The sequence below is a fragment of the Heloderma suspectum genome, chromosome 4 (assembly GCF_057233095.1).
Source record: "Heloderma suspectum isolate Gila_16-S chromosome 4, 16-S_ref, whole genome shotgun sequence".
Classification (NCBI taxonomy): domain Eukaryota; kingdom Metazoa; phylum Chordata; class Lepidosauria; order Squamata; family Helodermatidae; genus Heloderma; species Heloderma suspectum.
In genome coordinates, this window is record NC_139461.1 from 248,525,007 (window position 1) to 248,547,851 (window position 22,845).

Here is a 22,845-nt window from a genome sequence, read left to right on the forward strand (position 1 = left end):
CTCAATATCTAGCCTGATGATACTTCAACTGAAAATAAGTGAGACTTTGCCAAGTATGGAGTGTTGCTGTTTGCACTGATGTCAATAACCTCAAAAGTGAAAGGAAGCAGGTAACCATAAAAGAGGTCCACTTTCTGGTTATTTCCCATGTGAAGTAGAAAGGGAAAGTCTTCAATGAAAACTCTACTTTCCCTAAGATGGAATGATTAGAAGTATCCTGGTTTTAAAATGGAAATCACAAGCTGACTTTAGTGGAGAATATGGGGAGAAGAGAGTGAAATCCAAGAATTATGTAATTCAGGATGTTATCACTGGTATATAGCCCTTGGTTGTGCAACAGAATAACGAGAGGGTTTTGCATACACATTGACACAAGCATTTTGTGATGTTGAAAACAATATATTATTAAGCCGTTCTCTTTCACAGTTTGAGTAGTCCCTCCTCAAAAGTTAGCATCCTCCAAAATAGGACTCTCCTGGTGTCAGAGAGATGTGGCGAAGCCGATGCGGTTGTTCTGCCGGTCAAATTCGGTGTAGTATTGCCCAATGAAAGCAGCACCCAGGAGCCAGAGAGGGCCCAGAGGAGGAGGAATGTCAAAACTGGAGAAGGCCACAACGCAGAGCCCTTTCCCATAGCTAGTACGCTGCAGAGAGAATGGTTCAACCAAGTAGGAATGTGAGTCAACACGACAGCTCCATGCCCTGGGTCATGCCAATTAGTTTTGTACCACAAGCTGCTTCCCCATTTCATGGCTTGCTGAGCTTTGCTCTAACTATCCAATCTCAATGACCCTACTAGAATTTGTTCTCTCACACCTCTCTGTCTTTCACAGACATCTTTCCAGTTGGTGCTCACTTTTCCAGATTCTACACTATAGGGCAGCCTTCCCCAACCTGGAGCCCTCCAGGTGTGTTGGACAGCCAATAGCCACTCTGGCTAGGAATTATGGGAGTTGCATTCTAACACACCCGGAAGGCACCAGGTTGGAGAAGGCTGTTATGGGGGGTGTGGGTTTGAAAAGCAGATGTACTGTTTCATTTTTTGGAATGACACCAAAGCGAAAGATAAGTGTTAGGGCTGGCGTCGAGGGTAGGTATTGTCAGGCACTTGCCGAGGGCCCACACCCAAGCAGGGGACCACTGCCAATAGCTCCCTAGACTTGCTCCTCCTCTTCGACATTGCAACCTACTTGTTCACTTGCCTCTTGCTCTGGCCCAGACAATGATGGTGGTGAGGAGGGAGAGCAGTAGATGCCACTGCCTAGTTTCTCACTGGCTCCCTGCCTGTCCAGCAAGCAAGTAGTAGCAAAGATGGGAAGCAATAGCAACTTGGTGACAATGGTGGCGAGAAGGGAGACTCGCCGAGAGAGGGGGCCTATTGAGAGTGTCTTGTCCAGGGGCCCTCAAAACCTGGAGCCCACACTGGTGGGTGTTTGAGAACCTTCCCTGCCATTGTATCCCTTTCTCCATTGAAACACCTCTACATGAATTACTTCCTGCCATCCTTGGAATCAAACCATCAGATTCTGAACCCCTTATTTGGGGGCAAGTCCACTGTGTTTAAATTGGACTTACTTCTAAGTAAGGGGATTAGGATTGCAGTATAACATTTGCAGCCTTCACTTCACCTATAAGAGGTAACTGCAGCCGAATCAATGGAAAGTTGCCTTAGCTTCCACATATACTATTTCTGTAGATGTTTCGTGTATATTAGACACCGCAGAGGCTGGTTAAGAAAAAGCTGTAATGCGGACAATGCATCGCTGAGGCATATGATGTGGGCATGCCCTATGGTGTTTTCTTCCTGGTAGAAGTTACTGCCCACATAAATTTTGTTCTTGAAAAATCTGTGATAACTGTGAATGGTCATATGCTTTTAAATTATATTCCTGTGATGGGGATCAACAGAGGGACAGCAAAACTGGACTCTGAGACCCCAAACAGTTACAAAGAAACTTATACTCCAAGCCTGGAAAGATAAACACCCTCCACCTATTATTCAGTGGACCAAAGATCTTACAGCTCTCGCTGCCTTTGAACGTCTATCTTAACACTCGTCAATTTCATCTCAATGCTCATTTAGCTATATGGTCCGCTTATATTAATGTATAACATATATTAATGTAGTTTCAATTTTTTTTTTTTACCAGTGATGGTGTGAATAGTTATTGAAAATGGATATGGGCCTTATTGTTGTTCCTGCTATTGGTGGTGCTGTTTGTAGTCTCCCATCACCGTTTTTTGTTATAATTGCAAATAATTTTTTTTTAAGAAAAGAAACTCTGTAAGAAGTAGCATACCTACTCTTTGTTGGAATTCAAATGGAAATAACAGTGCAGTCCTATGCCTGTTAAACTGAAAAAACTCCTACAACTCCTAGCTGGGACATGCTGGGAGTTGCAGGACTTTTTTTCTGTCTAAACATGCATGGGATTGTGCCCTAAGTGTGCCTATTCCAGCTCCCATTTTTTCCTAGCTTCCCACTGATGGTCCCAGTTATTGCAAAGCATTCTCGGGCATCTCACCTGGAGGACGTAGGCAGAGCCGCTGAGGGTGTAGGCTCTATCTCCAAGATGGAAGGAAATATCAGGCAGCAAATGGATTTTCTTACATTCAACGACATACTGTGAGAAAAGAAAGGAATTACAGGAAAAGGAAGATCTTGGGGTCCACATTTCAGGAAAGCTCTTGGAGACCACATTCCAAGAAGGCAGAAGGGGCGAGGCCAAAAAAGCCAGCATATTGTCACTTATGAGAGCAATTCTATGACCTCTAAGAGTCTGGGGGCCATAGGATAGTCCAGATTTCTGGATCTGAGGTTGGAAACAGTGCTCCGACCTCAGACCCAGGAGTCTGACCTCTACTCCCCCTCGTGGCTGGCATGGAGAGAACTGCTGAGGAGGCATGGAGAGAGCAAAGGCAACCTCAGAGGGAAGGGAAAAGGGACGTGCCAGTGGGCGGGGAGGTGACAGCTTATGTTGTACTCACAGGCCTCCTCAGCCTCCTTCTTTCCCCCTCTCCAGTGCCTCAGCTAGATGGGCGGAAAAGCCCATCTGGCTGAAATACAGAGCAGGAGGAGCACAAAGGCAAAGATTGCCTCCGCCACTTCTCCTGTTGTGCTTTGTATGGCCGTTACGGCCATCCCCATAGGGTTGCACCCGAAAGCCAGCAACGAAGCCTTAGGAGAGGCATTTCAACCTGTTAGAATGGAGAAAAAATGCACATAAGCTGGGAAAACCACCAAACCGCTGGTGTTTAGGGGAAAGGGGGTGGGGCCAGGGGGAGGGGGGGAGGGCCATCTAGGGAATCCCCGGGGTGTGTGTGCATTGGACCGCAGGTGGACTGGATTTGGCTCCTGGTCCTGAGATCCTGCACCCCTGGCCTAGTTAACCCAATCTCATTGGGAGTCCTGCCCTCTGGCCCAGATATTAATCTAGGTTTCCCATAAGCAACCTCCCAGTAAAAGCTGCTTCACCTAGATCAATTCCCCCTGTTGAGTAAACCGGCAAATTACTCAGAGGGAGAATGGGCAGTGCTAAGGTTGCCAGTTCTGGACTCGGAGACAATGCCTGCAGCTTTAGTATTTCTAGGGCACCAAGAGGGTGCTTCCATACATGGCAAGACAACAAGGTTTCAGGTCCCGCTTCTATTTTCCTCGTGACTTTTTTGGACTGTCACTTCCTTGCCCACCACTGGAGGAGAGGACAAGCTTTTGAAGGGAGGTGTTCATTTTGCTTACATTGTTTTCTTCAACCAAAGTAGCCCCTATGGCTCTCATCAGAACAGCCACCGCACTAGCTGGGCCACTGATAAAGGAAGCCCCGGTATCTATAGCTGCCGTGCAACCTTCGTGACAGAAGAGCATCTCACTCCCTACAGATACCCTGTAGAGAAAGGAAAACAACCTGTCAGATTTCAGACAAACCCCTGTACTTCCCCCTGCACCCCAATGAGCCTGTTACATGTCCAGGGGATGCTGTCGTTCAGTGTTACTACTGTTTGGACTTCTTGAGATCCTGTAGTTTGCATGCCACAGTAACTCATAGGAGGAGTGTATTACCAGACGTTATGTAACAATAAAGGATAGTTATGTTTGAAAGGCCTATTTTATCCATACCCATTTTTTAGCACAGCGCAACACAGCCTTCTACAACTTAGAGAGGATTAGTAATAAGATGTGTATGCTAACATATGGAGTAACTTCTTAAATACCAAATAGAACTGTCATATACAAGGCTAAAAACTGCATTTGACACCTTGTGGGGTTTGCACTATGTATGTGTTAATGAAGCACAGAACACAGAAAGAGAATTGCATGATAAATAAACATTTCCAATTAGAATATGTTTTAGAGTAGCATCATAGACTGACTTGAGGAAAAGTTTAGGCTAATATATGAAAATATCACTCTTTCCTTTGCCTCTATTTCCTCCTTTTGTTTCCTTCCTTGTTTTTGTTGGTCAATGTTGTATGATTTTATTGATTGTAACATGCTTTGGCATTATTTTATAATGAATAGTTATATGATAAATCTCATAAATAAATAATGCTTTCAGATTATTTTTTACCATTTCAAAAGGATAGAGTTTTAAAGCTCAAGGGTTGTGGGGTTGTTGTTTTTCCTGAGGAACTCAAGTTCAACAAATGGAGAGATTATAGGAGTTCCACACAATGTCTTCTGTTGGGCAACTCGAACTGATGGAGGATGGAAAGTTTTGTGAAGAACTGGAGATAAAAAGGAGCCCTGAAAAGCCAAGGAGATGTGTGAGGTATCTGCACTCCCTACTCCTAAGGGCCTTGGAATATGAGTTGTGAAAAGGCTGGAGAAAAGAGGAGAGTGAGATGTTGGGTAAAAAGAGGCTGTTGGGAGGCAGGAGAAGGAGCAGGCAGGAGGGGAAGGAAAGGAGGCAACAGAAGAGAGAAGGCTGAGAAGTGTATAGCAGCTGAAGAAAAAGTTATGGGACTGGAGGAGCCACGTGTGAAGAGGAAGAGAAGGAAGAAGGAGATGCAGGTAGAGTAGCCCTCAGCCAGTGATTAATTGAGTAGCACAGTCCAGTAACAACAGCCTGAGGAACTGTAAAACTGACTGTTAGTGGTCTAACAAAGGTAACACAAGGAATGGTAAATAGTTCTGGTTTAGGCCTGGAGTTTGGGTGCTTTTCGACAAGGCTTTTATTGTGCAATCACCCTGCCTCTTTCACAGAATTGGGGTGGGTGGGGTGCAAACATTGTTGTCTTCCATCTGTAACCATCCCATGTCTTTCCATCGCCTCTTTCATCTTTTTTTTCTGACCAGAAAATCCACTAAGGAATAGAATAGAATAGAATTTATTATGATCCAAGATCAGCACATGATTCACTAAGGAGGAAGAGGCAGAGTAGCTATGCAATGTTTTCTTTTGACTGGTAGTGTTAGAAACCATCCACCCTTTGCATATGGTTTGCATAGTTATGTCTGATATTTAGTGGATGGTGTTGCTCATTGAAAATCCAGATGCTAATTAAATATCTGTATAGATGTTTTGTTGATTATAGAGTGATTGCCAGTATGTCTTCACCCCCCACCCCCACCCCATCCTGATTTTGGAACTCAGGCATTACATGTCACTTACCCTTTAAGACCAATGTGCCAATAGCCTTCTCTGCTAGTGCTGACATAGTGGAAGTCCCCGGTGTAGTAAGATGGGTCGCTGCCTCCCAGGATAATCTCTCCCCCAGTGTTCAACTCAGAGTTCCTAGGACAAAAATCACAAACAGAGTCACATTCCCCTTCCTGCACGCTCTTGTGCCTCAAACTGAGTGCAGGAGAAGCCCGTAGGGGAGAGACGATACACTCCTGGTTGTGTCAGATTCTGGCTGGGAGGGGTGAGGAACCTTGTACGCTCAGTAATACGCAGCAGCATAGTGGTACAATCTGAAGTGCAGGTGCTCATCATGACAGTCTCCATAGCCACACCCCCAAGGAGGCTCCAAAAATGCAGGCAGCTGTTTTGTTCCATCTCTATGTGTTATAGCCTGGTTTGCACATAACAACAACCCAGAGTACAGGTCGAGTATGGGTTGTGGTTGAATCGTGGGTTGTTACGTGTGAACCCTGCACTATGGTTTAACTGTGGGTTGTTAACCACAAACAAACCAGGAAGAGAAACCATGGTTGTTGTTGGGTTGTGAACTCTGGGTTGTTCGTGGTTAACAACCCATAGTTAAACCATAGTGCAGGTTTCACACATAACGACAACCCACAATTCAACAATAACCCATGATTCAATGACAACCCACACTCAACCCATACCCTAGGTTGTTGTTATGTGTGAAACAGCCAGGTCTATATACTTCTTTTGTAGGGCTTTTGTCAAGCTGATGGGTCCTACTTACTCATTCAAGACAAAGTGACCCCAAAATACTTTGCATTGCAACAGGGATAGTTCACAACAATATATTTTTGCTGGGAAATTTTATTTCCTCCACAGCTACTGTGAGGCTAAGCTCAGAAGGAACAGGTAAGCCTGAAGCGGGTAGCAGATGATATTGCCCCTGCTACACAAAATGTCGCAGTGCTTCAACCCTGCGAGTCTTGGCTCCACTATATCACTGGCAACATGAGGGGAAGGTTCTTGTACTCAGGAGTGTCCTGGGAGGCAGCTCGAGGTGGCAGGAGAGAGATGGGCACACACAACTGCGCCAGCTGAAGCTCCCAGTCTTCAGAGGCTGGCTGGTTGTGTGTGTGTGTGTGTGTGTGTGTGTGTGTCTATACACTAGTACATCTAGCAGAGCCAGCAGAATTTATCACCCCGACTCAGGGTGCAAGAGAGAGATTGCTAGTGAAGTTACAACTCAAGAAGAGTCGTCCTGTTCTTCTTACTGAAATCACTTCTGCTCCACAACTCTGAATGATAGAAGCAGAACCTTTGTCTACAGTGATAATGCTGAACCCAGAGAAGATGACTGCTGGGTAGTCACCCAGCCTTGTGAGTTCAAATTTCACCTTGATAGACAGCCTTAGATGAACTCCTCTCTCTCAGGCACAGCTTCCCTTCTGTAATATGGGGATAATAATCAGTGGAAGCTGGTGGCTCCAATGTCAGTGGGGTGGGGAATCCGCTCCGGGTTTCAGTCAGAACCAGTCAGAATTCTAAAGGAGCTATCCAAGGTGTGGCAGCACCTTGGATAGCTCCTTTAGAGTTCTGACTGAAACCTGGAGTGGATTTACTGCCCACTGACATCGGAGCCTCCAGCCTCCACTGATAATACTGGCACCTTTATAATATATAGGAAATACGTTGAATACTCAGGGCATGGATGGGAACGTGTGGCTGTTCAAATGTTGCTGGACTGAAACTCCCATCATCCGTTGTCATTGGCTATGCTGGCTAGGGCTGATGGGAGCTGCTATCCAGCAACATCTGGAGGGCCACACGTTCCTCACCCTTGCTATAGGGAAAGCACAGTATCGGCACCAAGTATTGTTATCACAAATGTTATTTCTGCTTTGCTTGTTCCCATGCTGAGCTCCAGCATGGAAAATGTATTCCTGGGCCAAGCTGCCCTGAGCCCTGGTGATAGCAAAGCGCTTGGTGAGCCCAGGCATCCAACACTAAAAAAGAAGCCTCTGTTTCAGTATCGGTGTCTCCACCCAGCTCTTCTGTTGCCCCTCGAATCCCAGATGCATTCGCTGTGGTTACTCATTGTTGAGGAAAATGCACTCTGCACATACTCAGAGGCTGTCATTTATCTTTACAACATTCATCGTGGGCACTACACTTCAAGAGAGATTCTAGAGCTGAGCTGTAATGAGCCTTGGCTCAACTGAGCCCGTGCTTTTATTCCAGATAGGCCGAGCTATGAGATGGAAACTGAGGATGAACACGCTCCTTCCAGATACACCACCCTCTATTGGTGAATCCAAACCATACATTGTAAACACTCTTGGAGCCTGGTCAAGTTATGTGCTGCTCCCAGTTGTCTAGGGTATGCGCTTTATGTTCCTAGCATCACCCACCTGCTGTAGTAAACAGAGAACACTTTTGCTGTCAAGACCTTTTCAGATATTATCTTATCAAACACTGGCATAACACCATCAATGGCCTGGCTGGGATACCCCAACCCAAGCACCCCATCAAATCTGGCATAGATGAAAGGCTTGTTAGTTAGTGCTACGGCTTCGGCAAACACCTGGACAATTGGAATCTCAGCAACCTGGAGAGAAGAACACAAGAAAAATAACTGCTAAGGAGCAAAGGAGTTGTGCATTTTTCACACTGAATTACTACATCCAGTATTATCAAGGCAATAGGAATAAAACCCTTTCCCTCCCTCACACACATACTCACACTCACACACTCCCTCTCACGCTGCTTCACACACACCCTCACAAACACACACACACACACTCACTCACATGCTGCCTCACACACACCCTCACACACACACTTTGGATAGTTCAGGTCATTTCTAGATCAGCCCCACTAGCTACCCAGATTAGCATGGGGTCTGCCATGTGGCTGTTCTATATCACAGACTTGAATAAAATGTATATATTAATGGGGGAAATCCAATGGTGTCCATCACCGGATTCCCCCACCCCTCTCCAGCCACCTAGTAAAAACATGGCTGTAGAAGCCCTGAAGCTGTTTAATGTTGGACCAGTTTGGACATACCTTGATGCTATGCAAGTGAGCCTGCTCAAACGCTCCCCCTCCCCTCTCCTCCTCCAGTACATGCTGGAGGAGGAGCTTGGAAGCATCTGCTCCCTTGTTCAAACAAATGGCAGTTTATTGTTACGTCCAAACTGGGAACTATGGTTAGTTTGAACTGGATTATTGAAAAAAACTAGGATCAGAAACCACAGCTTGATTTTGGCTTGGTTCAGTAAAGCAAACTAAATTTGTCCTTATCAGCCAGACTGACCAGGTTCACACTATCATGGAGGGAGAATAAGCCACTGTGGCTTATTTTCCCTTCCTGCACATGCTGGTCATGAGCTGCCTAATTTACATAATTAGCATCACCAAGCATGAGTTGTCACAACATCCGAAAACTGGTGAGGGTGGGTGGCTGGGGTGGTTTACAAACCACCCTGAAACAAAATCACCCCAGCTACCCATCCTCACTGGGCTCGGATGTCACAACAACCCACAGCATAGCCTTTGCCCAGTGACTCTGTATGGCAGAATCCAGGGGCCAGTGCCTGCCAGGCAACAGGAAAGCAATGAGCCAGTTCCCTTCTTTCAGAAGCAGGAAGGCACATGAGCTGAAAGAAGGGAGGATGCCATCCCCTCGTAGCACTTACTCTGACAATGTCCTGGCTAAGGAAACCCTTAATGTATCCTCGGGCATATTGTACTGCAATTTCTGTTCCATTTGGCTTGTATGTACTTGATTTGGAGGAGTCGTAGCGGCTATGTGAAACTAAAAGAAAGAAAGAAATGGACTGTTCACATTCAGCTAGGTCATACTAATGCTGTAGGAATAGCTCATATGCCACAATGAATGAGTGCATTAATTTCAGCGCAATCTGATGCATCTTTATTCAGAAGTGTAAATCCCACTGGGTTCAATTGGATTTGCTCCCAAGAAAGTGTGGATAGGATTGCACCCCCCCTGAGTGCAATCCTGTGGACCCTGGGAGGTGTCCCGGGGACATAGGGTACTGTGGACCTCCTCTTCTGTTGGTAGAGAGAGAGGTCCACCTATGGGGGTCTGCTCCAAAGGTCTTCCCTTGACTGGAGGCAAAAGGCCAGTATAGTGCAGCAGTTAGAATGCTGGACTGGGATTCGGGAGATCCGGGTTCTAGTCCCCACCAAGCCATGAAGCTTACTGAGTGACTTTGGGCCAGCCACTGACTCTCAGCCTAACCTACCTCAAAGGGTTGTGAGGATAAAAATGGAGGAGAAGGAGGACTATATATGCTGCCTTGGGTTCCTTACAAGAGGAAAAAAGTGGGATATAAAGGTAATAATAAATAAAAATAAAATATGTTGTTCCTCTGTTGCTGCCCCAGTGGTGCTGTGGGGAAAAGGGGAGTGTTCCAGGGGTGCAGCTGGAGAGAGCCCCCACCATTCTTTAGACACATCCCCAGAAAGGGGGAACTATACCAGCCCTGGACCTGGCATACTTATTTTCACTCCTATTACAACCAATGTGGGGGGCGTGGAGAATAAAAAGATGAACCGGCATCAAAAATGGGGGAAGAATCCCGCACATAGCTTGCACCCTATGTTGCTATATTAGGGAATGAAAAAAGAAAGTAATGAACAGTAGCTTTTGTGAATTGTTACATCATAAGTTCTCTTAGACTTTGATTCCTCAAAAAGGCATCTGAACTATAAGGAAATGTTGGTAATATGCACATTTATTTCAAAGTAATTGATTAAACTATTAATTTATCAAACTGCAGCTGATTAAGGCTGCAATCCTATGATACCTGGGAGGGTGTTTCAAGGGACATAGGATTTTTCCTATGAAAGGGGGACTGGACCTCACAAGCCTCCTCTGTGGCTGCAGAAAGGTCTGCAGCTGGTGCGTCCCCAACATCAGAGTTCTAGTGTTGGAGAACACAAAATGGAGGCATTCTATAAGAGGTTCTGGATCCACAGGATCCAAAGCCCCCAGTGCCCTGAGGGGTCCCTGGAAAGGAGAAATTCCAGCCCTGGAATTGGTGTAGTTCATTTCCCTCCCACTGGAATCAATGAGAGTGAAAAGGAAAAAGAAAAAGAAAGAGAACAGCCAGAAACAGACGAATAATCAGGAGAAAAAGCTGCATGCTCTCTTCTTGGCACGGCACTGGAAAAGGCAGTTCCTCCACCACAGTTCCTCCCTCTTCCTCCCCCATAGGATTGCTCTGCCCACAACTTGGTGCTTTTTCTTTTTCATTTGACAGCCCCACCTTAATCTTCAGCATTTGTTGGTTCCATCTGAAGCAATTAACAGTGTAGTGTCCAAGGAGAAAATACCGAAAGGCCAAACTGCTCAAACTTCATTGTGAATTTCATTTACATTAACTCCCTGGAATTCCATTATTTCCTGTAGAACATTAATGCTGACTATTACCTTGAAAAAAAGTCTGGTTTTTTTAGTCCTAATATATGGCTGATCAACTATTCAGCAGACATTTGGTAGTTTATAGCCCAAACTCTTCTAACATACCCTACAATTCATAGCTGCAAGTTGCTCATAATTGTCCATGAACACAAACAACACAGGGAGGCCAATTTCTGGATGTAAATCTGTTGCGCCAGGAATGAAAAAGTTTGCTCTAAGCGAGACAACAGACTGCATCCAACAATTCATAATGCATGTGGAACAATGTGGCAACGTATACATTACCCATCTGTAAAAACCCTATATGGCAGCTCGTACACAAGCATGAGGATTCCCACTGACCCCTTATTTGTTAATCTTGCTATGAGAAGGAGTGGGGAATTAACATGGCAGCCTATGGCACATCAGGAAGAATTAGAAGTTGTAGATCACGAAGATGCGTGAAGCTAGAAATCTCAATACAGTGTTTCCATGAGTATGTGTGATAGTCTTCAAAACTTACCACAGGCACTGAACAGTGGGGAACACCGGTGGGATGGCACCCAAAGGTTGGCCGAACCTGTGTCAAAGACAACTTTGAAGATCTGAGGTGGTGTGCCAATACTGATTTCACCATAATACTGCATCTGAAAGACACGTTGTGATGGAGAGAGAAATGTGGTAGGACTGCTGACTCCTAAAACTTCACCACAGCTCATTTTTTAAAATTATAATAATAAAAAGGATGTCCGTCCGTCTGTCCATCCATTCATCCGTCAGCACCATAGCTTCATGACCATGAAACACAGACATCTGAAACTTGGCATGTATACTAAGGGGACCCTAGGGGTGTGCACTTTGGGGTTATTTTATTTTTAAAATACATTACTTTTAAGGCATAATCCTGTGCATGTTTAGACAGAAAAAAGTCCTACAACTGCCAGCATGCCCCAGCCGACATGGCTGGCTGGGGAATGCTGGGAGTTGTAGGCCTTTTTTCTGTCTAAACATGCATAGGATTGTGCCCTTAATTAATTTAAATGTGTCAACAGTAACATTTTCCATCTCTAGGGGCAGACTTCCCTAACCAGTGCATAGCTTTGCAGTTGACAGTTTGAAACCAGGGGAGCTAGTAGGCTGAGTGGCAAAGTTATATATTCAGGAGAGGCTGTGCAAGTCCTGGATCAGTGCCTAGACTCAGTAATGGGCTGGATGAGGACCAATAAACTGAAGCTGAATCCTGGCAAGATGGAAGCCCTGTGGGCGAGTGGTTTACAGGTCCGGGAGATAGGCACATTGCCTGTTCTGGAGGGGGTTGCACTCCCTCTGAAAGATCAGGTTCATGGTCTGGGGGCACTCCTAGTTCCATCATTGTCGCTGGAGGCCCAAGTGGCCGCTGCAGCTTGGAGTGCCTTTCACCAGCTTCGGCTGGTTTGCCAGCTACGGCCTCTCCTGGACAGGGATAGCTTGGCCACAGTGGTACAGGCATTTGTAACCCCAAGACTGGATTACTGCAATGCGCTCTATGCGGGGCTGCCTTTAATACTGCTTTGTAAGCTAGAGCTCATGCAGAACGCAGCAGCTCGGCTGTTGTCAGGAGCTGCCCCTTTTCAGCATGCAACTCTTTTGCTGAGGGAACTGCACTGGCTGCCTATTCGCCACTGGGCCAGGTTTAAGGTTCTAGTGCAAGTGTACAAAGCCCTAAACAGCTTGGGACTAGGATACCTGAGAGAGCGCCTTCTCCCTTACCAACCTGCCTGGTCACTGAGGTCATCAGAGGGCATGCTCCTGGTGGTTTCACATGGATCTATGGCCCAATTGGAGTGCACCCAGGGAAGAGCCTTCAGTGTGGAGGCCCCCTTCCTGTGGAATTCCCTGCCTTTGGCGGTCCGGCAGGTGCCAAAGTTGTGTTGCTTCCGGTGCTTCCTGAAGACATTGTTATTTCAGGAAGCCTTCCTTGAGTGACCGGCCATGGTTTTATCAGAGCTCTGTTCCTTTTTAAAAATAGTAATAATTTTAATATGATGGTTTTATTCTTTTATTCACTGCTCCAAACTCTTTTGGATGTGGAGCGATATACAAATATTGTAAGTAAGTAAGTAAGTAAGTAAGTAAGTAAGTAAGTAAGTAAGTAAATAAGTAAGTAAATAAGTAAATAAAAAATAAATATGCCTGCCTCTTCCACCCTGCTGTGGGGCATCCCCTTCTCAGGAGAATGGGGCTGTAGGGGTGCATCATGGCAGCATCCATGCCTAGGTTTGCCAGTGGGCATGCCTACACGCAGACAGGGTGGGCACAACCTGTCCAGTTCTTACAGCTGTGTAACTTGGCTTGAAGGCTTCCCTGTATCAAACAAAAGGCTATTCCAACCAGTGCAAAGCCGGGTCCATTTGCTAAATAAAGCCAGACTGCTCACTTGAGGGAATGATATTAAAGGCAAAACTGAAGTACTTTGGCCACATCATGAGAAGACAGGAAACCCTGGAGAAGATGCTGATGCTAGGGAAAGTGGAAGGCAAAAGAAAGAGAGGCCGACCAAGGGCAAGATGGATGGATGATATTCTGGAGGTGACAGAGTTGACCTTGGGGGAGCTGGGGGTGGCAACGGCTGACAGGAAGCTCTGGCGTGGGCTGGTCCATGAAGTCACGAAGAGTTGGAAGCGACTGACTGAATGAACAACAACAATATAAAGTGCTTGGGTTTCCCTGATTTTCTGATTCCTTTGCTCAGGAACATGTCAAACACTCACGTCCTGGAAGTTTGTGAGGATGGTTGGTGCTGTTCTGTTATAAGTCCCTTCATCAAGATAGTATATCTCATGCTCCAAGGAAGGGAGGACATCGGACACTTTCATGCCCTTCTCCTGCAAAGTTTCTCGGATGGAGGGCATTTTCTTGAGTGAAATCCTGAAAAGCATTACAAAAGAAAAGAAAAAGATAAAACAAGGGTGTTTATCAGACCCAGTCATGTCTGCAATATGTGCAGAGGTCAACAAATACAATTGCCAGGTTGCCAGTGGCAACCAGAAATTTAATATTAGTGACCAAGAGGGAAAGCCTTCGGCATAGGGAGAATGTGTTTTGAAAGGTGCTGGCAATATAGAGAGGCAGAGAGCATCTTTTTCAGCAATCAGTTTTAACCTGGAACGTAGCATCTGTGTGATGGGTTGGAGGGAAGCCATTATTACTGCTGAACCCCAGACTCAGCCACCCACTGCTACTCCCTGTAAAGCCAAACAGGAAAGTGGTGCAAAGGAGACACACTCCGTCTCTTTGAAGAAAGCAGCAAGAAAGCTTATCTACTTGTTTGTTTATTACATTTCTATACTGCTCAATAGCCAAAGCTTGATGACTACTAAAAACAAGAGTTGGCTACCAAGCCAAGCCACAATTTGTGGATCCCTGAATATGGGTTAGGGTTAAGTATAAACTGCACCACTGTGAAAACAGGGTTATGATAAGGATTAGGAACATAGGAAGCAGGGCCGGCTCTGCAGTGATGTGGTCTGATGCAGGCGCATCAGGTAGCACATAATAGGAAGAGCGGCAAATTGTGCCGCTCTCCCCACCCAAAGGGCCTGCTGCTGGGGACAGGGTTCAACACTTTGGATAGATCCTTCGGAGTTCTGTCTGGTTCTGACTGAAACCCAGAATGGATGCACAGCCCTGGCGAAATCAGAGCCACCAGCCTCCATTGCTATCAGTGTGAACCAGCCTTTTTGCAATGAGCTGATCCATATGCTGAAGCTGCCTTGACTTCGTATAGGCCGCTCAGTTGCTCTAGATGGCAGCAAATGCTTGCAATGGTTTAGCCAGCCATTTATCTGGTGTTAAGCTGTTTTTTTTAAGTAATAATAAAAAAACTGAAATATTTTATTTAAAAGGCACAGAATAATTGTTGAAGCATATCCTTCAGTTCTGAATATAGCTGCTTTTCTGTGTTGCATCATATTTGGCACCAAAACTATGGAAACATGTGATCTTTACATTCTGCATGGTTTTTAATTCCCCCACCCACCACTGCAAATAATAAGGAAATAAGCTGCCTTGGGTGCCATTTTTTTGGTAGATACATAAAAAAATAAGTAAAACAATAAATAATGCTTTTTCTTTGTTATTCAGGCAGATAGGCTTCTTCCTTGGCAGCAAGAATGCTCCCCCCCACACATTGCTATTTAGATCTGTTACCCCAATTTGCAACTTGCTCTTCTGGCCCTACAGCCAACAATCTATTTATTTATTTATTTATTTATTTATTTATTTATTTATTTATTGCATTTATACCCTGCCTTTTTTCCTCTTGCAAGGAACCCAAGGCGGCTTACATTATCCGCCTCCTCTCCATTTTATCCTCACAACAACCCTGTGAGGTGGGTTGGGCTCAGCGTCTGTGACTGGCCCAAAGTCACCCAGTGAGCTTCCATGGCCGAGTGGGGACTAGAACCTGGATCTCCCAGCTCCTAGTCCAACTCTCTTGCCACTACACCACACTGGCTCAATCATCCCTTGCTTCCACACCCCAATAGCTCCTCATATCTGCTCTCCCATACATCCCCCCACAAATTCAGTGCTGACTACAATAGCTAATGATGGGCTGATTTAAAATGTCCCCCATGCCGAGCCTTTGGAGTGGTCTACTGAGATTTTAAGAAACACAAAATCTCCCCCTCCCCTTCTCCGCCCTCCACTCTTGAGCAATATCTTGGTTGGATGTCTACATCCCCCATACTACTTCTTTATCCATCAGCTCTCACTTTGTTATTTCCTATCCAGTATCTACCACTTCATGTTAATATTGTTTTGCATTATCCATGGAATCAGCCCTTGCACTGGACTGCTTATGTGTATGTTTATTGTTATGAGTAGAATGGAAATGTGAAAATAAAGTGATAGGCAGATCAGGGAATAGGGATTCAGCCTGTGTTGGATAGGGTTACACTCCCCCTGAAGACTCAGGGTCTCAGTTTGGGGGTGCTCCTGGATTCAGCCCGAAGGCTGGATGCTCAGGTTTCAGCAGTGGCCAGGAGTGCTTTTGCATAGGTAAAACTAGTGCGCCAACTGCTCCCGTTCCTGGAGATTTCTGATCTGGCCATGGTGATGCATGCCTTAGTTACATCCCGTCTGGATTACTGCAATGCACTCTAAGTGGGGCTGCCTATGAAGAGTGTTCGGAAACTGCAGCTGGTTCAAAGAGCTGCTGCCAGGCTGTTGACTGGGGCTGGTTACAGGGAGCATACAACTCCCTTGTTAAAACAGCTTCACTGGCTTCCAGTCTGTTTCCGGGCACAATTCAAATTGCTGGCTATGACCTATAAAGCCCTATATGGCTCTGGTCCAGGTTATCTGAAAGACCGTATCCTCCCTTATGAACCTGCCGTGTCTTGAGATCTTCTGGGGAGGCCCTTCTCTCAGTCCCACCACTGTCACTGGCACGTTTGGTGGGAACCTGGGAGAAGGCCTTCTCGGTGGCTGCCCCACGGCTGTGGAACACCCTTTCCAGGGAGGCTAGGATGGCTCCCTCCTTGATGTGTTTCTGGAGGCAGACTAAAACATTCTTGTTCCAGCAGGCCTTTGGGACATAGTTGGAACCTGGGGGTAAGCTGCTAAAATGCTGTTTTAAAATGCTGTTTTAATGTTTTCATATAATTTTAATTGTATTGTTGTTTAATTTATATTTTAACTTTTGTATATTTCATATGTTTTAGTTGTATATGTTTTAATTTTTGTAAGCCACCTTGTGTCCCAGTACTGGGGAAAAGGTGGGGTATAAATATAATAATAATAATAATAATAATAATAATAATAATATAAGTTTTGTTTTGTTTTTAAATTTTCTGTGCTGCTGCTGTATAGATACCAAGAGAGTACATCATTATGGGGAAACAAGAAGAAGGTTTAAGGGGGTAAAGGGCAGTAAGCAACCATGATGGTCTTAGGATCTCTTGAGAATAGCACCTTTTTGGAAATTGGGCAAGAGGTCCCAAGGCCTAGGGGTGGTGGGAGCTGTAGTCCAACACCTTTGGAGGGCACTGGGTTGGGGAAGGTTGGTGTACACAATTCTGCGCTGGATGAATCATTGGTCTGTCTAACTTGATTTAAGGCAGCCCTGCTATGTCCCTATCCCCTCCCACTGAGAATGGCTTTCCTGACACCTTTTAAATTTAATCCAGATTGGGCAGCAAAGCTGAAAATGGCCATTTTCTGGATACCTGCCTTGATTTTTTTAGTGTGTTGGTGGAACTGAGATATGCAGCACTGGCATTTAAGTAGCAGCTTAATGGAAAGGAATGGGCTATTTTAGGCTTGTCTCCAAAATTCCACTGCTCAAATTTCAGCTGAGATGATTTATGTCAATCAATATGTCCAAAGTTGAACTTCTCTTTCCTCCCAAAGTTTCCTTTCTTGCTCTCCTTCTCTGGTAAAAACATCATTACCCAACCTGTTCCCTCACCAAGTAGTTTGAGAATCAAAGAGGGGGAATGGACCTTGGAAGTCATCTAGTCCAGGGTTGGGCTGATGTTAGATCTCTAGATATTTTGGACTTCAACTCCCAGAAGCCCTTGCCAACATGGCCAATGGTGAGGAACGCTGGGAGTTGAAGTCCAAAACATCTGGAGATCTAATTTCTGCCCAGTCCCTGATCTGCAATGCAGGATGCAGTTGCAGCATCCCTGACAGATGGCTGTTCAGCCTCTGCTTAAATACATTCAGTGAAGGGGAGCCCACCAGTTCCTGAGGCAGTCTGTTCCACTGCTGAACAGCTCTTACCTAGGATGTTTCTCCTAATGTTTAGCTTAAATGTGTCCTCCCTCACTGCCCCTTACATGTAACTGCCTTTCAGAATATAAATATAGTGCCACCTCTCTCCTTTCCTTAAATCTGTCCTTAAAACCCACCTTTATCCATGTTTCCTTTGGCTTATTCTCTTAATCCACATTCCAAAATCTAATCAAGCATTATGTACATGTAATGCCATTTGCTCACATTCTTCCTTCTTTATCCTAGTTTCTCTCCTCCTTCCTCTTGTGTTTCTCCATTGTCTATTTCAGGGACCTGTCTATGTTGCAGCTGTGTAAGGCACCATGTGCACTGATGGAAATCATGATGGTGATGATGATGTTTTGGTTTGTCTGTAAGATCAAAGGCTGTGATCATGCTTACTGCATCTTTTTTCATTCTCATCAGTGCACGCGTTGATCATTCTGAAATACAGATGCGTCCCTCACCCTCTCCTTTGACTTCTCCATCAGTACAGACTCTTATCACAATCATGTATTTTCCCTTTCTGCTTCTTGAGACACATCTGCCCCACTGCACCCATGATGCATCAAAATTCCCAGTGGTCGCTGAGCTGGTGAGAGGGTGAAAGAGCACCAAAGCAGCAAGAGCAGCGTGAGCAGAAGAAGCTCAGAGGGCCCTTGCTGCCACTGTCCAAAGCACACCGGCAGGAGCAGACAAGTTCTTCTGTCTAAGACTTACAAGCTAACACAAACTGAAGCAGGAAATAGAGCAGAACAACTGGAAGCCAAACACTGAGTGCTGCATGGAAAGTGATGCTGAGAGGAGGAGACACTGCTGCTCCTAAAAAATACATAATGCTGCAGTTGGAAATCCTAATTGTTTAAGCCAGCCTTCCCAACCTGGTTTAAGCAGTCACTACAAGACCAACAATATGTATTAAAAAACCCACTATCAGTAGAAGCATGTCAGAAAGATAGATCAATGCTGATTCACTGAATCCAGGTGTCAGTTACTTCAGGTGAGGCTGTGATATAAGTCACAGTATCTGATGAAGTGGACTATAGTCCACAAAAGCTTATGCCGGAATAAATTTGTAAGTCTTTAAGGTGCCACAAGACTCTTTGTTGTTTTTGCTGTAAAGACCAACACAGCTACCCTCCGGAAGTAATAGCAAAAAATAGTTAGAGGCTGGGCCAGTTTAAAGGACATGGGCCTCAATTTTGATGGGGATGTTTACGATCTCTCCTACGTATGCTACCCTACAGTCTGCAATCTGCCAGCATGACACCATTCGCTTACAAAAGTAGCCTTCGAAAAATGCAAAGGCGGACAATTTCCCTCACTCCTACTAGTTGCTCTTTGAGAGGCTCCAATTTGCCTGGGGTACTACAATGTGAAGCTTAAACATTTATGCTTAGCATAAGCAGAACAAGACAGTTCTACAACACACCATCTGCTAGGTCTCGACTCAGAAGAATGGCCTTACCTTTGGAAGGCATCACTGGAAAAACACAAGAAACAGGTAACCACCACAAAGGTCCAGCACTGCTGCATTGTACCTCGCTTTTGGTATGGGAAAGTTCTCTCTGGAGATGTATTTTCTTCTTGTATAAGAACAGAAGCCAAGCCCATTGGGTTTTTATAGCAAAACTTTTGGTGCCTGACGGGTTTCTGTTCAGTTTTGATTGGTAAGAAGGAGGTAATAAATCTTGCCAGCTGGGGCAGGGGAGGGGACACCTTTGAGGTACAAGACTTGACCTTGCTTCCTGGCAAAGGGCAGCTTAGTTGGAGCACACCAGTGTGTGTTTGCGCGCACACTATCTTGCATGTACACCATTCACTCAGTGTACGTAGCTCAATGAGGCAAATCAAGATCCCTCTTAGGCACAGTGTAGATCATGTTTAAAAATACCTCTTAGTAGGTCAGTCTTGCGCTTTTCATTTCATAGTGTTTCTTAGGAGAGGGAATCTCTGTGCCTTATATTTAGAGTGTGGACTCTGTTGGTCTCATCTCTAGCTGTAATGAAGACTAAAATCTAACAGGACTGCACAGTTTCTCAGTATATGAGCAGAAATCTCTGCCTAGGATTCTGTATTAAATCTGACCTGTATTAAGCAGGAGGTAAAACTAGACAGTGGTATGGCTCTCTTCTTGTTATACTTCTCGATCTGGACTTGGCCTAGCATTTTTGTCTCCAAAAAAAATCTTAAGAGTGTGTCATATTTACAGTTGCTGTGATACTTCCCCTAGTCCAGGTTTATCTCTGGGGTAGCAACCTGGTGTCCTCCAGATGCTTTAGAAAACAACTCCCCTCAGTACCAGCCCACAGGACCAATGTTAAGGAATTATGGAAGGAGTTGTCCAAAACATCAGAAGGGCACTAGGTTGCCTACCCCTGGTTTATCCAGACAATATTTTGGGGGTTTGAAAGCAGTGAGTTTCCCTGGGCGTATGCAGTCCAGAGTATTTGTACAAAACCAAGGCCGGCCTACCATTAGACAGAGTGAGGTGGCTGCCTCAGGCAGCAGATGTTGGCGGTCAGGGAGCAGTAGTGAAGTGTTGGAAGACAGAGCTGTGTGTTCCACATCGCCTGCCCTGTGGTCCCTAAATTAGCCAGCTGCCTTCAGTTGCTGTGGAGGACACCGCCCGTGTTCACCCGTGTTTGCCCATGTAAGATTCAACTACTTGGTGTTTGTACATGGAATGGTGGAGTCCATCTTGTCTTACACCTCAGATAGCAAAATGTCTTGGGCCAGCCCTGATTACGCCTGTACAGTTTGCACAAATGTTATCCCTGGAGCAGTTTCATAATTGACATTTCCCCTAATCTCAAAGTACTAAATGTACCCCCACCCCGCCCCGCCCTACCACATGCACACAAAGATGTTACAATTTCTAGAAAACACTGATGTCTCCCAGTGCAAAAAGCAGCCTCGAAGCAACTTACAGATATAATACAGACATCCATAACTAATAAAACCGGGGACGGACGGACCTGAAATCAATATAAAACATAACACAATAATACAAATAAAAACAAAAACATAAAAATATCATCTAAAAACAAAACAATATGAAAAGTGTTCACCCACAATATACAAAATGTCTTCCCACACCCTAGACTTGTTGTTGTTCAGTCGTTCAGTCGTGTCCGACTCTTCGTGACCCCATGGACCAAACACCATAAAAGTAGCCCACAACAATTGGGCTGTAACTAAAGTTGAAATGCCTGGGGAAATAAGTATGTATTTGGCTGGCACCAAAAATATGACAGTATTGGTGCCAGGCAAGCTTCCTTGGGGAGAGCATTCCACACACACATGGATATCACAGAAAAGACCTGTTCCTGAATTGCTACCCCCCAGACAGAGAAGGGCCTCTACACTGACGTCAGGGACCAAGTCGGTCCATACGTGGAGAGGCACTCCTTGAGATACTGGGGTCCCAAGCTATGTAGGGCATTATAGGTTAAAACCAGCTTTGAATTTGGCCCAGAAATACATTGCCAACCAGTGCAGGCAAGCCAGGGCTGCGTTTATTTTTTCACATTGCCTAGTCCCAGTCAACAACCCGGCTGCCAAATTCTGCACTAGCTGCAGTTTCCAAATTGTCTTCGAAGGCAGCTCAATGTACAGTGCCCTGCAGTAATCTAGCCTAGAGTATACCAGAGCATAGACCACTGATGCTAGGCTATCCCCATCCAGATAGGTTGCAGCTGGGCCATCAGATCTGGCTCTGCCTACCATTGGATCTGGCTCCACCCAGCATCAGCCATAAGCTGTAGCCCCCAATTGACTTTTCCTGCGGGTCAATGGCACTTCACAGGGAAAAGGTTCCCCACCATTGGTATGCAATATCAGGGCCAATGTTTGTTACCTGGTTAGCCCTGGTGTGCAAGAATGAATGAATGAATGACTGAATAAACAAACAATTGGCATCCGGAGGTTGGGGTGGGTGGGGAGCTGGATGGGGACAGTCCTGTGGGGGAGGGGTTTTTGAACCCTTTGCCCCCAGTGTAGTCCCAATTGGAATCCCCCTCCCCATGGCTGCTAATGGCAATGGGAAGACTGTGGTGGGGTCAAAGGGTTAAAACCCCTCTCCACCCATGCCATTGTTCCAATCCAGCTCCGCCCCCCCTACTATACTGGCTATTTGTCAAAAAACAAAAATCAACCACACAATCAACCACACAAACCACACATGACAATCACCACGGCAAGGCTGGCCTTCAGTCTGTGGTCTTCATGGACAATCTGGACCTTTATCAAGGGAGCAAAACATGTTGCTTGAATTCTGGCTTTGTAATTTGTACATAAACTAACAGGAACTGACCATGCAAGCTCCCCTATAGACCTAAGGGCCTGATCCAAATACTAGGGCTGTCTTACGGAAAGGAAGCAACCCATCGCCGCTCCTTGTAGTCAAGACAACCTTCCACCTCTGTGGCCAATTGCAAGAGTGTTCTAGTTCTTTTGAATGGACTCTTATTTATTTTCCCACAGGCTGCCTTGGGCGTAATGCTTGTGAGCAGGGATTTTCCCAAACTCCATCTTGTCAAAACAGGTTAAAGGCCACAAAGGGGCTGGCACAGAAGTCGTTCAACGTAAGAATATTGTGAACTATGCGTGGCAAAGGAAGAGCGAGCTCCTCCAAACGTCAGCCAAGTTGCTTCTATTGTGATGGCCCCTGTAACCTTTGGGTGAGAATTTTTAGATGACAAAGAGAGGCATGGGAAGCATTCAGTGGGGTTTCACACACGCACACACCGCTTACACCAGCTTTAATTGGCATGTAATGGGAACATAAAACCTTTTGGAAAAAGGGTACATTTACATTAACTATCACATACATTGCAGTTAGAGTACCAGAGACCTTTTAGGGGCATAGATAGATAGGGGCATAGAAGGGGCGTAGTTCAGTGTTCGAGCACATATTTTGCATGCAGAAGGTCCGAGGCTCATTCCCCGGCATTTCAGGTATGGCTGGGAAAGACTCGTGTCTGAAACCCTGGAGCACCACCAGAAGTCAGCACTGTACTGGGCAAGACAGACCAATGGTTTGACTCAGTATAAGGCAGCTTACTAT

The 22,845-nt window shown here is 45.5% G+C and overlaps 1 protein-coding gene across 1 annotated transcript; it reads right to left on the reverse strand.

Annotated features, from left to right (window-relative positions):
* Window positions 1-481: 481 nt before the first annotated feature.
* REN (renin) lies at window positions 482-19,313 on the reverse strand. Its single transcript, XM_084853230.1, has 9 exons — window positions 19,246-19,313; window positions 13,769-13,925; window positions 11,542-11,665; window positions 9,289-9,407; window positions 7,999-8,195; window positions 5,612-5,734; window positions 3,739-3,883; window positions 2,525-2,623; window positions 482-643 (listed from the first exon to the last, which is right to left on the reverse strand). Exons 1-9 carry the CDS (start codon window positions 19,311-19,313, stop codon window positions 482-484), a joined length of 1,194 nt encoding a protein of 397 aa, XP_084709356.1.
* Window positions 19,314-22,845: the final 3,532 nt, after the last annotated feature.